We start from the raw sequence: 16,340 nt of genomic DNA on the forward strand, positions 1-16,340 counted from the left end.
TCTCTTGGAGTTTATGCTGATTCCTTTCTCCTTTACCTTCCAAATGATATCCTATTAGAGAAAGCGTCTAATCTTCAAAGTCCTTGTGGTAGAGGATTTTGAACTTCCCCTGGCACAGGCCAGGTGGGAGAAACCCTGCCCCCTCTCCCTCTCTCTTCTCCTTAATTCCTTTCCTCTATATTAAATAATCCACTGGAAATTTCCAAACTGACTTTGGTATTTTATTTGGGATATTCCTTGGAGATCAAATTAACTTATTTTAGGTAAAAACACTAAAATTATCCTTTACAAGACTTAAGGGAAAAAAAGAAAATGTAACTTGAATAAGGATAGTTTAACAAGTTCTCTTTTAAAGCCAAAGGGGTGGAATAGATATTATAGTACACCCCTAAGACACAATCTATATTATTTCATGGGAAATTTAATCATCACATATTACAATAACTGGGATTGATACTTGCAAAAAAAAAAACAACATGAAAAGAATTGTAAACAGTTGTTGTAGAAGTTAAAGAGGTAAAAAAAAATTCTACAGAGAACCTAGTAAGACCCTCTATTTGAATTTATACTTGGATTGTTGCTGATTATAATGCAAAAGTGGGCAAAGATGAAAACAGAGGAAAATGTTTAGATAAGATGATTCAATAATAAGGATTGAGGGGACAGCTGGGTAACTCAGTGGATTGAGAGTCAGGCCTAAAGATGGGAGGTACTAGGTTCAAATCTGGCCTCAGACACTTCCCAGCTGTGTGACCCTGGGCAAGTCACTTAACCCCCATTGCCTAGCCTTTCCACTCTTCTGACTTGGAGCCAATAAACAGTATTGACTCCAAGATGGAAGGTAGGGTTTAAAATAATAATAATAATGATGATGATGATGATGATGATGAGTTTGAAAAGCCTAAATCAGAGGTTCTCAATTTTTTTTGGTCAGAAATCCCTTTATACTTTTAAAAAATTTTGAGTAGCACGAAGAGCTTTTGTTTGAAAGAGGCAAAGATATTGATATTTTCCATGTTAGAAGTTAAAATTAATGAAATTTTAAAATATTTTATTTAAAATAAGATGAACTTATTATAACTTTAACCCAAGTAATATGTTTTTATGGGGGGGGCTTATATTTTCCAAAACATAAGAAAAAATTATTAAAAGACTAGCATTTAAAAAAATTTTTTTACAAATCTATGATTTCTAGTTTAGCTGGATTCTCATATCTGCTTCTATATTCAATCTATTATATGGCTTTTGTGTGTGTATCTATCTATATATGAAGAAATATATATATATATATATATATATATATATATATATATATATACATATAACATATATGTATATAGAAACTCAGGCCTCACCCAGAGAAGTAGTTGGATAAAGGGTAGGCATTTTAATAGTTTTTCATATAAGTGTTGATATTTTTCTTTAATGCTATGTCAAACTTTAAAAAAATGGTAGTTGTAGCATAAAATCCCAAACCATATCAATATACTTTGTAGTCCCTCTTCAATTTTGAATGGACTTTTTACTCATGCATGATTTTGTTATATCATGCAATGGACGTTTGGAAAATATTGGTTCACCAAAGTATGCAGACCTTCTAAATATTGATGCATCTTGGTATTTAATATTCAAAAATAACATTCATTAATTTCATCACTGATCTCATCAGAAAAGCCCATTAAACTAAAGAAGAATTCAGTGAGGTAATAAAGTGAAGAAGGGTATGTTTCAATCTGCATTCAGACCCCATGAGTTTCTTCTGTGTCAGTAAAAGTCCTTTTTCAACAAGAGTCCCATCATGAGTTGGTCTCCCAGCTGTGATATGGGGAGGGTAGGCAGGGGCTTGGACACTTGAGGATAGGATTCATTAAGTAGATGTGAAGGAAAGTAAGTAAAAATATGAGAGATTTCTGATTTCAGTTATCAGCCAAATCCTTTTTTGCACATAGAAATGCTTCTTTTCTTTGGTTTTGTAAAATTTGGAATAAAAATTAAATTAAATTAAAAAACAAACCAAGAGATGACCATGAGTGAGACACCAGACAAATTATTGCTACTTTCTGTTGTCTTATCTTTTTCCTCATGTAGAGCTTCCTTTGAATCCTCTTAGAGAACTATCACCTCAAAGAAGAAGTTTTAAAACAATATCAATGCTATTCCTATACTTCCAAATAAAAACCACATAATTTCCACACAATCCCCACTGCCTAGAAGTGCAAGAGGACTTTGGTGTAAAGTGCCTCTGTGTGAACACAAGTGTGAATCTTCAGGTCCATTATTGCAGTTTAACAAAAAAGGAAAAGCTGAGAACTCAGTCTCAGTTGTTTTACAGACTAGAGGGGCAGTGACCAACACAAGAGTTCTCAGCTTTAGAGAGAGGAGTAAAGGGAAGAGCTCAAAGAATGAAGGTGTAAAAATAAATAAATATATAAAAAGGCAGGCTCAACTGGGGATCTTTGGTAAAAGTAATAGGATGACAAGAGGTTTTCTTCAGGAGATGGTAATGATGAATCATGGGATAAGAAGCAAGGTGAGAACTCAGCCCTGGAGCAGAGGCTGAAGCACTATCAAAACTTGAAAGTTCTCACCTTTTGTGGGTGGAGCCAAGGGAGGGGCCAACCCTAGAGGGGAACATAAAGAGACCCCAAGAGCTCAGTCCTGACATCTTTGGCTGCCAGACCCCAAGGGTAAAGGCTGTTGGAATATCTGAGAAGGAAGGAATCAGAAGCCTAGGAACATGGATGCAAGAGACTTAATTGAAAACCTCAAGGCAGATCTGACTTGCTCTATCTGCCTGGGCTACTTCACTGATCCAGTGATTGTCAAATGTGGCCATAACTTTTGCAGAGTCTGTCTTCTCAGGTGCAGAGAAGAAGCAGATGCAGCATTCAAGTGCCCAGAATGCAGAAGAGTCATTGAAGACAGTGATGTGGTGCCTAATAGGAAGTTGGAGAATCTGTGTACCACAGGCAAAAGGCTCAGACCTCATCTGCTTGAGAGCATGGTGGACCTGTATGTGTGTGATCAGCATGGGGAAGAAGAGAAGCTCTTCTGTGAAGAGGACCAGAAGCTCCTCTGTGCTTCCTGTGTATTAGCCCCAGGGCACAAGGATCACACAGTCCTTCCCCTGGAAATGGCTGCTCACAAGTGTAAGGACAAGATCAAGCACACCCTGAATACCTTACAACGAAAAAAAGAAGAATTTAATGCTGCATTGGACAGAGTGAGAAGAAAAGAGGAACAATGTATGAATGATATACATTCTTTGAATGAATCGGTTACTTTAGAATACAGGAAATTACGGGAATTTTTATGTGAGGAAGAAGAGCTCTATCGACAAAGACTAGACCAGCAATACACAGACAACATGGCAAAACTAGAGCACAACAAGGTAAAACTGTCACAACAAATTCAAAATCTGGAAAAAATGAAAATAGAACTAGAGGAGAATTTGGACAAGGAGCCCTTGGAAATGCTCCAGGATATGAAGGACACTTTGGCAAGGAACAAGGAGCTGCTCCTCCAAGAACCAGAGGTTGCTTCCTTTGCCTGGGTCACCAGGTCTATCACTGGCTTGACCAAGATGCTCAAGAGATTCCAGAGGGATATAAGTTTTGATCCTAAATCAGCCAATCCACATCTCATCCTGTCTGAAGATCTGAAGAGTGTCAAGTATGGAGATGTTCCACAGGACCTTCCTGACAATAAGGAAAGATTTGATGTTGCTCTTGCTGTACTGGGGGCCCAGACCTTCACTTCAGGCAAACACTATTGGGAGGTGAAGGTAGGAAATAAGACAGAGTTGGTAGTGGGAGTCTGTAAAGATTCAATCAGGAGAAAAGGGAGACACTCCTCATTATCTGAGGATTTTTGGATCCTAGTAAGCTTCAAATTATGTAATGATTGTTTCCTCTGGAATTCTCGAGATGGCTTTTTTATGAGCCAGCCTTTAAAGAAAGTGGGCATTTTTCTGGATTATGATAAAAGACATGTAGCATTTTATGATGCTATTAATGGATCCTCAATTTGTAGTTTCTCAGACATGGCCTTTGAAGGGCCTATTCGCCCTTACTTCTCTTTTTGCAGTGGTAAAGGAAAAATTACTTTGAAGTGAAAGAAGATGACTTTCTCTTCTTTTAAACTAGTGCTAAAATGGACAATACAATTATGTAAAATTATCAAAACCTATGAGAATAATTTCTGAACAAGTTGTGGAATGTGAACCTATGAGATATTGTTGTGCCATTAGAAATGAAAATGAAGATGATGAAAAAAAAACACCCAAACCCTGGAAAGATTCATATCAAATAACACAAAGTGAAAAGTGCAGAACCAGGAGCATAATGTACACAATACTGAGTGTACCATGAACAACTGAGAATGACTTAAATATTATCAGTATGACAACTTCAAGGGAGTCATGATGAAAAAGGATTTTTACTAACACAGAAGAAATCCATACAGTCTGAATGCAGATTGAAAAATACCCTTCTTTACTTTATTACCTCATTGAATTTATCTTTAGTGTGTCAGTAAAAATAACAAAGTTTTTTAACAACATGATGAATAAAGAAATATGTACTTTATGATAATTTAAATAGCCTATATCATATTACCTATATTTTTGAGGCTGGTCGTCTCTTGGATAAGAATATTTATTACATATTTATAACAAATCATGTATTATATCATTCTTATGTTATATATAAAAATAAAAAAGTAATAATTAAAAATGAATACAATTCATTTTGTTTATACTTGTAGCAGAAGAAGGAGGAAGCAAAGGGTGTTGGGGTGAGTAGAGGAGAAGTAGCAGGAGGAGGGGGATGAGAGGAACATGTGGAGCGGGAGGGAGAAGAGGAGGAGAGGGAGAAGAACAGGAAGGGAGCTGAAGGAGTAAGAGGGCATTAGGGGAGGAAGAAAAGGAACAGGTGAGAAGGACTGAGGGGAGAAAAAAGGAGGCAAAATGTTTCAAGCACAGGATGATGAGGGAGATGAAAAAATGCTAAATGAATAAATAAATATTCATTTGAATTCATGTTGAAATTGTCAATAATGTTGAGCATGATTATTCAAACCAATTAAAATAAAGTCTATCTTGTTTATGTTTGATAATTTTAAAAAACTGGGTTTCTTTTCTAATTACCATTATGATAATTTAGAGGAATTTAAACTGGAGATCAGCTGTAAAGGGAGGCAGAAAAAAACAGGAAAGAATGAATAAAGTAAGAAAAATGGAGGTAAAACATTTTTAAGTAGAGAAGGAGGAAGAAAGAGATGAAAGAATGTTGAATGAATGAATGAACAAATGAATGAATGAGAATGATTCCTTTCAATGAATTACTAGGGAGATTGGTATGGTAAGGTGATGGTCTTGAGTGAGTCACAACACACATTGAGCATTATAGCAGACTTAAGGGACTTCTCCTGAATCAAGATAGATATGATCTCTAAAGAAATCCATGTATTATCTAAAATTATATTAAATAAGATTCCCAAAGGATAAGGATAGTGTAGGAAACTGAAATAAGATATTTTACAGAATAAACTTAATGACTAACTTCTGTTTTGATGTTTTCTCCCTTCAAATCTTCTCTTTCACCTTCTCAGAGAGCTCTTGACATCCTTGGAAATATTTCACTGGCATTATATCTCTAATGAAAAAAACAGATATTTCCCACCCAATCTCCACTGGCTAGAAAGACTGAAAGGTACATACCTTTGTTTTAAAGTGCCTGGATATGAACAACATTGTGAATGCCCAGGCACATTATAGTAAAAGAAGAAGGGGAGGGGGGAGAAGGTGAGAACTCAGTCCTTTTATAGAGACTAACAGCACTGAGGGGAACTAGAAATTCTCAGGTTTGGAGAAAACACTAAATGGAAGAACTTAAAGGGTGAAACTGTACAAAAGGGTAGCATGAACTAAGTTAAAAAATCTTTTTTAGACTAGAACTCTGAGGAAAGATCTAGTCTTTTCTTTGATGATTAGGGTATCAGAGAAGAAAGGAATCAGAATTATATTTCTATTTAAAAAGAACTTAATTTTTTAAAAGATTTTTTTGGAGTTGGAGTCAAGATGGTGGTATAGAGTGAGGAAAAGTTCAGAACTCTGAAAATCCTTCATTACCAATTACAAACTAAATGCTCCTAGCGGACTGAAAATCAAACCTAACAACATGACAGAGCCAAGGAACCTTCTTGCTGGACTCAATTCAAAAGGTATGAACCCCAAAACCCAGAATTCAAGAACATTCTGGTTTAAGGGGAAGGGAGGAGTAAGGTCCCATGATCCTTACCCTCCTTGGCCCCACCTAGAGCACTAAGCTTCCAGAGGCAGCAGGAATCTCTGGGCAGACAAAGGTGCTGGTCTGGAGGGAATACCTTGTGGATAGGGCTATGCCAGGCTCAGAGCATCAAACACAGGCTGTGGGAAGGAGCTTGAGAGGGAGCATGGAGCAGGCAGCCTGGTCACAGTGGTAGAGACCCTCCATATTGCTCCAGCCTTCCAGGAAGTTTTGGCCTCAGAGCATATCCAGCCCAAGCCAGCTGGACTTAAACCCATCAAAGGTCAGGGAAACTCAAGCTTCAATACCCTCTCCCCTGAAGACTGCACTGAGAAATCTCCTGAAAAAGCTCCAAGAGGGGAGACTAACACAAAAACCCAAAACCAAAAAATGAAAATGAAAGGAGCAAGAGCACAGACAATTGCAGGAAGTAAAGAAGGGTATAAATATGAGCAAACAAGAGAAAAAGAAAAAAATTACAATCTACAGATTCTATACAGGCAATGAACAAAGAACAAATAAAACAGAGATCAAGGGAGCATGAAGGAATAAAACAGAAATCCCAGCAAATTGGATACAGGCTTTGGAAGAACTCAAAGTGCAATTCAAAACACAATTAAGAGAGGCTGAAGACAATTGGGGAAAGAACTTAAAAACTAAGATATATCATCTGGAAGCAGAAAAAAGTGTCTTGAAAGCTAAAATCAACCAGCTTTTAAATGAGGCAAAGGAGATGAAAGACAAGGCAAAGAAGAGGAAAGGTGAGGCAAAGGAGATGAGAGATGAGGTAAAGAGAATGAAAGGTGATCTCCAAAGAAAATCATACCAGAAGGAGAAGGATGACCAAAAAGCCAGGGATGAATTCTAGTCTTTATGAACTAGAATTCAACAACTAGAATCAAGTGATTCTTCACAAGGCAGCAAGAAACTATAAAACAAAATGAAAAGAATAAAAAATTGAGGAAAATATGAAGCATCTCATTCACAAAACAGAAAATTTAGAAAATTGTTCCAGGAGAGACAACTTAAGAATCATTCGTCTATAAGAAGACTATGAGAAAAGAAAAATCCTGGATGTCATACTACAGGAAATTATTCAAGAAAACTGCCCCGGTATTCTAGAAAAAGAAGAAAAAGTGGAGATTGAAAGAATCCACACATCACCTCCTGTACTTAATTCCCAACTGGCAATACCAAGGAATTTTATAGTGAAATTCAAGAACTATCAGAGCAAGGAAAAAATATTATAAGCTGCCAAGAAGAAGTCATTCAGTTATCATGGAACCATAGTGAGGATAACACAGGATCTGGCTGAATCTACACTGAAGGAACAAAAGGCATGGAATGTGATATTTTTAAAATAAATGTTTAGCTCTTCCAGGAATTATTGTTGTCTTTGGGTTCAATTCATGTTGGGTTTTCTTTTCTCCTTTGATGCTTTCTTGTAATGGTTTTGACATTGTTATCTTTTCTTAATTTGTATTTTGCTGTCCCTGACACCAAGGTAGATTTTTATGGTCAGGTTCTTGATGTTGCTGCTGTTGTTTGCTCATTTTCCCAGATTATTTCTTGACTTTGATATTTATGATAAAGTTGGACTCTTCTCAGGTGGGAGAGGGATATTACTTTCCCAAGTGCTAGGGTGTTTTACACTGCTGTTTTTAAAGTTAATTCTGGGAGCTTGGAAGTTTTTAGAGCTTCTAAAGTAGAGTGATCCAGGGAGAGGTGTGGTCACAACTCTCCTCATCTTTGCTCTAGTCTTTTCCAACATGAAATTTTAGCACAAACCTATACCTCTTTCTTTGACACTCCCAGACAAACTTTGGATTTTTAAAAGGAGAAAGGCTTAATATTATGACTGAAGGACAACTCTGCTTCTTACCCCACCCTCTGTATGAATAAGAATGCAAACAAAGCCTGTTGTTTATCTGTAAACAAGCTTCTTAAGATACTTGGATAGAGGAAAGATAGTGGTGGGCATTCATATTCTGCAATCAATGCCAAATGTTTCAAGATTCCTGCCATGCAGGAAACCTGCCTCTCATTCAGAGTGTGGTTAGAGTCCTCACATTAGAAGAACTTTGGAAAGGGTTGTCCCTAAGAGCACAAATTGGAGCAGTATAAGGATGAGGCAACTTTTTAGCTGGGAATCCAAAGGAAGAAAGTATACACAGGTCAGGTTCCTGGGTCTTAGCTCTCAGTCTGGCTCTTGGAAGAGACTGCTAAGGGACTACTGGCCAAAAGTGACTGGTACTCATTCTTTGACCCAATTTTTATATAATATGTAACTATAAATTAAGGAAAAAATCTCCATAGATTTTTCATCTTAACACCAGGAGAGGATCCTAATCCCCAGAGTCCCTGTTGCCCTTTGACCAAAAATGTTCTTCTCTAACCAGAATCATGGCTTAAAAGTGGATATAGGAAATGGAATTGCCAATCAGTCTGCAATGCTAGCATAGGGTTCCCTGCCTTCCTTTCCATTCCCCAAAGTTGTTTTGGACTGGGAAGATGTCTCATCCTGACCTTTTGTTGGCTTTCAGGTTCCAGAATTTTGCTTGAGACATTATCTCATTTTATGTTTAAAATTTTGGTTTTATTGTCATGCAAAATACACTTCCATATGGTCACTGTTTTAAGAGGAAACTTATACATGACCAAACTCCCAAAATAAAACCATAAATACACTGATATGGAAGACATCTCCAACAGTTCTTTTTCTGGAGGTGGTTAGCATTCCCAGTCATAAGTCTTTCAGGATTGTTCCAGATCATTGCTTTTTTGAGATATGTGTTAAAATGAGTGGTTTGGCTAAATATATGAAAATTATAAATCTTTTATTTACAAAAGAGATGGAAAGAGTGCAAGCAGAGGAATACAAAAGGGTAGAGAAGACATTAATCTATCTAAGTAAAAAATGTTCCAGTTCTTGGCTCAGCCAGTACTTGTTAACCTTCAACCAGAATTAAACTATCTCCAGAAGACAGGAAAGGAAAACCAGCTATCCACTCACCCAAGTTCCCTTTTGGTGGCAGGACAACACAATGACTTGAGCTGAAGATGACTCCCAAAGCTGACTTCCTTCTTGGAGTAAGTCTCTTTTTGGAGTCCACTCTCCCTGGGCTCAGAAATTCAGGACCAATCAAGGTTCCAAATTGGCTAGCACTGCCCAGGATGTACTATTTGTGAGAACTAGTTCACACCCTCTGGAGGGTGTGAACTCTTAACAGAATTCACAAGTTTCTGACTGTTTAAGTTAGAAAAAAGGGTGGGGCTCTCCAAGTATCTTTCTGACTTCTCACCTAGCACTAGGTGTGAATTCACTAAGTGGTTTGTGAGTTCTTCCACCTAGTTCAAATTTATGTTGATTCAAAGATGGTGTTAACATAAATGTTAACACCAACTAGGCAAAGAGAATACAGGATTCCCTTTTCCCAAGTGTGAACTCAAAGAGAACCAATAATTTCCTTTCACAGAGAGTGGCCAAGTTTTCAAAGATAATCACTGTACAATCTTGGTATTGCTATGTACAATGCTTTCCCAAATCTACTTATTTTCTTCTGTATAAGTTCCTATAGATCTTCCCAGCTTTTTCTGAAATCATCCTGCTCATCATTTCTTATAGCACAGTAGTATTCCACCACCAACACGTACCATGATTTCTTCAGCCATTCCCCAATGAATGATCCCCTCAAATTCTAATTCTTTTTTGAGGCAGTATTTTAAAAAGTTTTTAGGAGAATTCTGGGAGAATTTGGTTATTTTCTCCATTCAGCAATCTTGCCCCCCTTCCCCACTTCATTTTTCTCTCATGCGAAATCTGAGGTAGAGAGATGAAACTATTTGCCCAAGTTTCACACAGCAGATGAATAGCATATCTGACACTTGAACTCAGGTTTTTTGACTCTAGCACTCTTTTCATCCTTCTTTCCAGCCTGCCTTTTACCTTACCATACTGCTTCCTTTGCTCAAAATGCATTTAGAGCTCATTGGCATCTAAAGAATAATGTTTAAATTATTTTACCAGGCATTCATGGCACTCAGCCTTTTTTCTAAGAGTCCAACCTATCTCCATACAAAATATGAAGACTGGACTTAGCTCCCCCCAGATTGTAGCAATGGAGGTACTTAGCTTTTCCTTTATAGTGAAGATAAAATTGTAATCCCCAGTCTATTTTTAGATTTTAATCCCCAAAAGTGGTAACTCAGTATTGGAAGTAGATCGATCTATTTGAACCACAAAAAGGTGCAAACTAACTACTAAAGATGTGATCTAAAAAAAAGGTATAATCTAACCAAAAAAGGAGTGAACTAAATAATGGGCAGTCCTGGAGAAGAGTGTCTGCTATGAAATTCAGGGGAGGTGACACAAGAGAAAAATATCTTTAAATAGATGAACACAGAGGCCTGAAGGGATTCTAAATATAGATCAATGAACTCTGAATAGGAGTTGGATTGGAGGATCAGTCTCTGCAGCTTGGAGTGAAGAAGAGTCACTCAAAGGAGAGACTAGAACACTGTACAACAATGCCATTCATTATTGTGAATGAGTTATTATTAATCATTAATACTAATCACATAATTATAAAATCATTAGTAATTTCTATTAATAATGTCTTGTTAATAATTATTACTATTGATATAATTATATCATTGCTAATACCTATTACATATTATTATAATAAATAGTATGACATTATATTATGTTATTATATAGTTTTTAATAATAAGTTATTAATAATGATGAGTTGGCACTATAGACTTGGATTAGAAGATCTGGATTCAAATTCTTGAGCTCCTACTTGTAGGTAAATCACATCACTTCTATGGGACTGAGATTCTATATCTGTAAAATGAGAAAGTCAGACTACTACCTATAGACTAGGTACCTTTGAGGTTCTCAGTTGGTCCAACTGATTCAAGTTCTTTCCAATATTTTTAACTCTGCTTACTTAATCAAAACTGAGATAATAGCAACTGGCTGAATGACAGGAAATACTAAAATATATCAATAGTAAGATATGTCATTTTCTATAATCTATATTTCTATATCTTTCTTTGTATATTAGAATTACTCAAGAACCTGGTGCAAATATTGCCATTTCAGGGAGATACTTGAATCTCACATGAAGTTAGACAATTATAATTCTTTTTGAGGATAATAAAACAACAAAGTTTATTTAATAGTTACTATCTATGTTAAAGGAGAATGCTCTTCCACTAAGAATTGGAAGAATTGCCGTTTTGGACTTTCTGCCACTCAAGTGGAACAAGCAGCAGTTGAAATGTTAAGAGAGAAGATATTGACAAGACAATTGATGGGGGAAGGGGTTTCTGGGAGTGGCTGTTGGTCTCCTGACTCTCTTCCTGGCCCTCATACTGGAAGGAGAACTCTCTCCCTGTCTCTGGATAGAAGTACCTCTATTCTTGGATTGTTCCCAAAAATGAGCTGTACCTGGATTCCTATGATCGTGTCATTGGACAAAAGGATTTAAAGGGAGAGGTTTGAACTGTAAGGCCGGTCTTTAGGGGCATCAGCCTGAACAGACAAGCCCAACCAGCTCTGAAAGTCAGAACCATTTCTTCCTCTTGCTATCTACTACTAAGACTTTGAATTTATGAAATCTAGCATAGATTAGCATAGACAGGAAGAAAAGAAACCCTCCACCAGCCTGTGAGGACTGGCCTCAGCTCAAAAGCTGAGAGAGACTCACACTCAGTCTAGGGAAATCCATATTTCCTCTTCTCTGATACTTCCCAATCAAAATTATTAAATCCATTTTTATTTAAATAACCACAGTCAGATAAGAGAACTATTATTTCAGGGGATATAGAGGGAGCTGAATCTCAGGACAGCCATTCAACCATAGATGGTCCTTATTGGACCCCTGCTGGGCAACCTTGGTCTGGGGGTAGTTTTGTCCCTCAGGAGGGTCTGTGCTTACCTGCTCTGGAGTATCTTCAACATCAATCAATAGAGAAGACATCCCCTCAGGCTGTCATAGGTGGCCCATTTCTTGGGAACCCGATTTTTCAAAGATAGCCTCTCAGCAGGGGGAATCTCTCTCTTTTTACCTCACCAGCAGCCATATTCCCTCTCTCCCTTCAACTCCTCCATTCCTTGTTACAAAACATTCCTTATTTCCTGATACCTCTTCAATATTCCACAAATCCCTATAATTATTAAAATTTAAATTGGAAGGACTTTCAGAGGGCTGACTGCCCTCTGGTACTAGGGTTTATTCCATGGGTCCTCATTCCTACCTACTATCAGTTCATGATTCCCTACCAGTGTGCTAGTATGCTTTCCATTAACAATCAACCACTAGATGAAATTACTCTTAGAAAATCATTCATTCAAATGACATAGTAGAATAGTAGTTATAAAACACCTTCATAAAGAGGAGGCACCTTGTCCCACAAATACTTATTGCACATAGAAAAAAAGTTGGCATAGAGTACCATGGTACTGGGGAAAGGGTATGAGATGATTGTCTTTGTACTTAAAGAAGACCAAAATGACATCTGTTGTGTTGTCTTCTGATTTGTACATAGATTGCATCCAAGTAAAAGAGATTTGCATGAACTTGTATGTCATCCACTTGTGGGAGAAAAGTCAAGATCTGGCTTGGGATGCAGTGGATTATCTTAGCATTTTCTCTTCCTAACCAAGTTCAAAGCACTCCTCAAAGCTTGCTTTCACCACCTTCATTGAAACCAATTGTTCTCATCTACCCTTTAAATACCTGGAGTAGAATCCCCCCAATTCACCAAAATACTTGAAGGCTGTCAGTTACCTGCAACTTGTTTTAGTCCATGTGCCAAGATGGTTTACCAAATGTATGGCCACTGTACATGTGCTACAGCTTCCTGGAGCCACAAGGGAGCTCTTGGTGGCAGATGAACACCTAACGTGTATAAGGATCCCTGAAAACAGTATGTTGCTACTTGTTTGGATGTATTCTCAACTTGGTGTTTTCAAATGCATCTCATCTTTTTTCCTCTCTTCTCTTAATTGATTTTCCTTTTACTTAGTATAAGATAGGATGACTCTCCTTCACCTCCAAATTAGCTGAAGTAGTCAGAATATAGTCACAAATGATACCTTTGGGGGGCAGCCAAGGTACAGTAGAAAAGAAAAGATATGGTAGTAATGGTAGTCTTGGGTCAGGTTATGGAGAGCTTTGAATAAATACTAAGTAAAGAAGTTTAGACTTTATTTCCTAATCAATAAAAAGTCACCAAAATCTTATAGGGAAATAAAAACAAAAAAAATCTATTAAGAACACATAGTGTGACAGAGGTTAAAGCAGCAGAAGAATAATGGAGTTGATGCATAAACAGATTTTGGCTTTGTGCCTTGATCTGGATTATAGGTATCCTTGCTTTCTTTCAGAAACATACATGATTCAATTGGCAATACATAAATTTAATAATATTTAGATCTTCGTAAAAGTTCCAGAACTTGGGGGATAATAATGAAATGTTTATGATAGGATAAATAATGAACAACCGACTTACTGGATGAAGCCTTCGCTTTGTCACAACTATTGGCATGTTACTGAGTTCCAGTCATGGTTGGTTGTCACGTAGCTCTGGCATTCTCTCACTTTCTATGTTTTTTCTTTACACAAAACTGGAGAAATAGACAATGCCACCCTAGCAAGGAAGGCTGGTGTTTTACATGTAAAGATAAAGGCCTCAGAATCCACAATATGTTTACACAAAGGTTGTGTAAATTTAAGGTGGGAAGAAACTTCAGACTTTAATTTGGAATCACTAAAGTGATCTAAAGGTGGCCTTACTATCTGTCTTGTCCAATTCTGTTATTTCAAAATTGAAGAAACTAAGCTAAAGAAGATTAAAGCTTGCCTATGTTCACTCTGGTAGCAAATGTCAGAGGGGAGGTCCAACCCTCTCACTGTAAAGATGAGGAAATGAAGGCTAAAGTGAGGAAATGACTTACCCTTGGTCATATTGCTGTTAGAGGCAGGTCTCATATCCAGGCATTCAGGTACTAAGTTCTTTTTACTATATCACATTGCTTCTCATAGGAGTCTTGTTGTTAGATGTGAACCTTAAAAAATTCTCGGACCCTACTTCATAAGGTTAGGATTGTGAACCATAAAAATTCCCCATTGGGACCACTCCCCATTGGGACCACTCCCCATTTGGGCAGTGAAGGTACTTAGATCAGGAATGTGAGAACTCTACTTAGATCAGGAATGGGAAGACCTCTACTCCACCTGTACTTAAGCCTGCTTTAGGGGAAGAAACTCCTTGATGAACAATGAAAGATACTTAAACCCATACTTATAGTAGGACAAAAATTCTAAAGCTGTGCCTATTTTTAGATATAATACAAAGGGTTGCTAAGTACCTGTAAAGGTCAAGCAACTTGTGAATTTTACAAGGAACAAAGAGGTGAGAAACTTACTCAGAGCTTTCCTGGTGTGAATTACTCAAAAATTTACAGCTTCTTAGGTGTGAACTAAGAATGGTCTGTCCTTTAAAAACCATCTACTGTGATTGGTAGATATAAGAATTTAGGGGAGGTGACATAGGAGAAAATTCCCTATATAAGGAAAAAATAGTCTTTTGAAAACAGTCTCTAAGGAGGCTGTTGGGAGAGAGCTCTGGAAACAGGCTCTTGAGGACAGTCTCAAGGAGACGGTCTCTGGCTGGAACTCCCTTTGAGGAGGACTGGCTGGAACTCCCTCTAAGGAGACTCTGTCTCTCCCGGGTCTCTCTCGGGACAGTCAGCTGGGAAGTCTGAATTGCAGCTGGTGCCTCTCTGATCACTAGAATCCTTGCTTGGACAGATCTTGTGGTGAGTGATTAAAGACTGACTGATCTCTCTCTTAAGACTCAGGTCTAGGCCATGTTGGCTAAGGCCCTTCATACTTATTCCTCTTTTATTCTCTCTCTCCTTCTTTAAATCCTCATTGTATTAATTAACTAAAATCCCAATAAAACCCAGTTGACTTGGGTATATTTCATAATTGGGAATATTTCCCTGGAGCCACTTTATTTTTAATATAAAAAACATATTTCTGTGGTCACAATTTACTCATCCACTCTTTACTACAATTTAGGTCTTCCCCTATTTTAATCACTACAGTTTATGGCCTCAACTATTTTAATTATTACATAGAGAAGGGAAAAATGACAAGTTTAGGCATGCTTTTGACCATGACAGGTGTTAATAGTATTGACGTCTGCTTTCCAATTTCCCTTTTGATGCTTTTCCTGGGTTGGATTTGTAACCTAATTGCATCAGTGCCATTTTCACACTATTAATGTTTTTGCTTTATTTTTTATATAAATATCTTTAAAAAAAAGATCTTCACATGCAGCATTAGCACTCAAAGAATGTCCCATTTTGAGAATGCACTTTGAAGCCATCTAATAAGAGCAAGTGATAACAGATGGAGAGCCTACTACTTACTGTACTGGTACTCATGTCATACTCCTCTCCAACATTCTAAAAACACACATATCTTTTAGAGTACCTTTGGAGGATTTTTGAAAAAGTATAAGACATCAGGCCATAGGACAATGGATTTAGATCTGGAAGGGATCTTGGTGGCCATCTTAGTCCAACCCTACTCATTTTACAGATGATAAAACCTAGAATGAGAAAGATAAAAATAATTCATCAAGTGAATTTAGAGACCTAATCCAACCATTCATTTTACAGATAAGCAAATGGAGACCCAAAGAAGTTAAATAACTTTTCTCAGGTCAAGCAGATAGAAGGATAATTGTATTAGAGCTATTCATTGAACTTGTCTTCTGATTCCAAATCTGGTATTACAATAAAAATAAATAAGGCTACTTCAACCTCTCTTTACCCTGTTTTATATATTTTTTTTCTTCTACTATTGGTTGTCGTGGAGCAAAGGAGGCAGGTAAAACTCCCTATACAACCATAATAAAAATCAAATTGGGAAATATTTAATAAAATAAATAGAAATACAATACAATTATAGATTATGTTTATTTGTGGGTTTCCAAGTCAATATACAGCCTACAGGATTATCTCTACTTAAC

The 16,340-nt window shown here is 37.1% G+C and overlaps 1 protein-coding gene across 1 annotated transcript; it reads left to right on the forward strand.

Moving 5' to 3' along the window:
• Nucleotides 1–2,020: 2,020 nt before the first annotated feature.
• LOC130455966 (probable E3 ubiquitin-protein ligase TRIML1) lies at nucleotides 2,021–4,114 on the forward strand. The gene has a single exon (XM_056808509.1). It carries the CDS (start codon nucleotides 2,738–2,740, stop codon nucleotides 4,112–4,114), a length of 1,377 nt encoding a protein of 458 aa, XP_056664487.1. The 5' UTR covers nucleotides 2,021–2,737.
• Nucleotides 4,115–16,340: the final 12,226 nt, after the last annotated feature.

The sequence above is a fragment of the Monodelphis domestica genome, chromosome 8 (genome assembly GCF_027887165.1).
Source record: "Monodelphis domestica isolate mMonDom1 chromosome 8, mMonDom1.pri, whole genome shotgun sequence".
Classification (NCBI taxonomy): domain Eukaryota; kingdom Metazoa; phylum Chordata; class Mammalia; order Didelphimorphia; family Didelphidae; genus Monodelphis; species Monodelphis domestica.

Bases quoted from the DNA above. Each gene is read 5' to 3' on its own strand.
- LOC130455966 (XM_056808509.1), top strand. From the start codon at position 2,738: ATGGATGCAAGAGACTTAATTGAAAACCTCAAGGCAGATCTGACTTGC.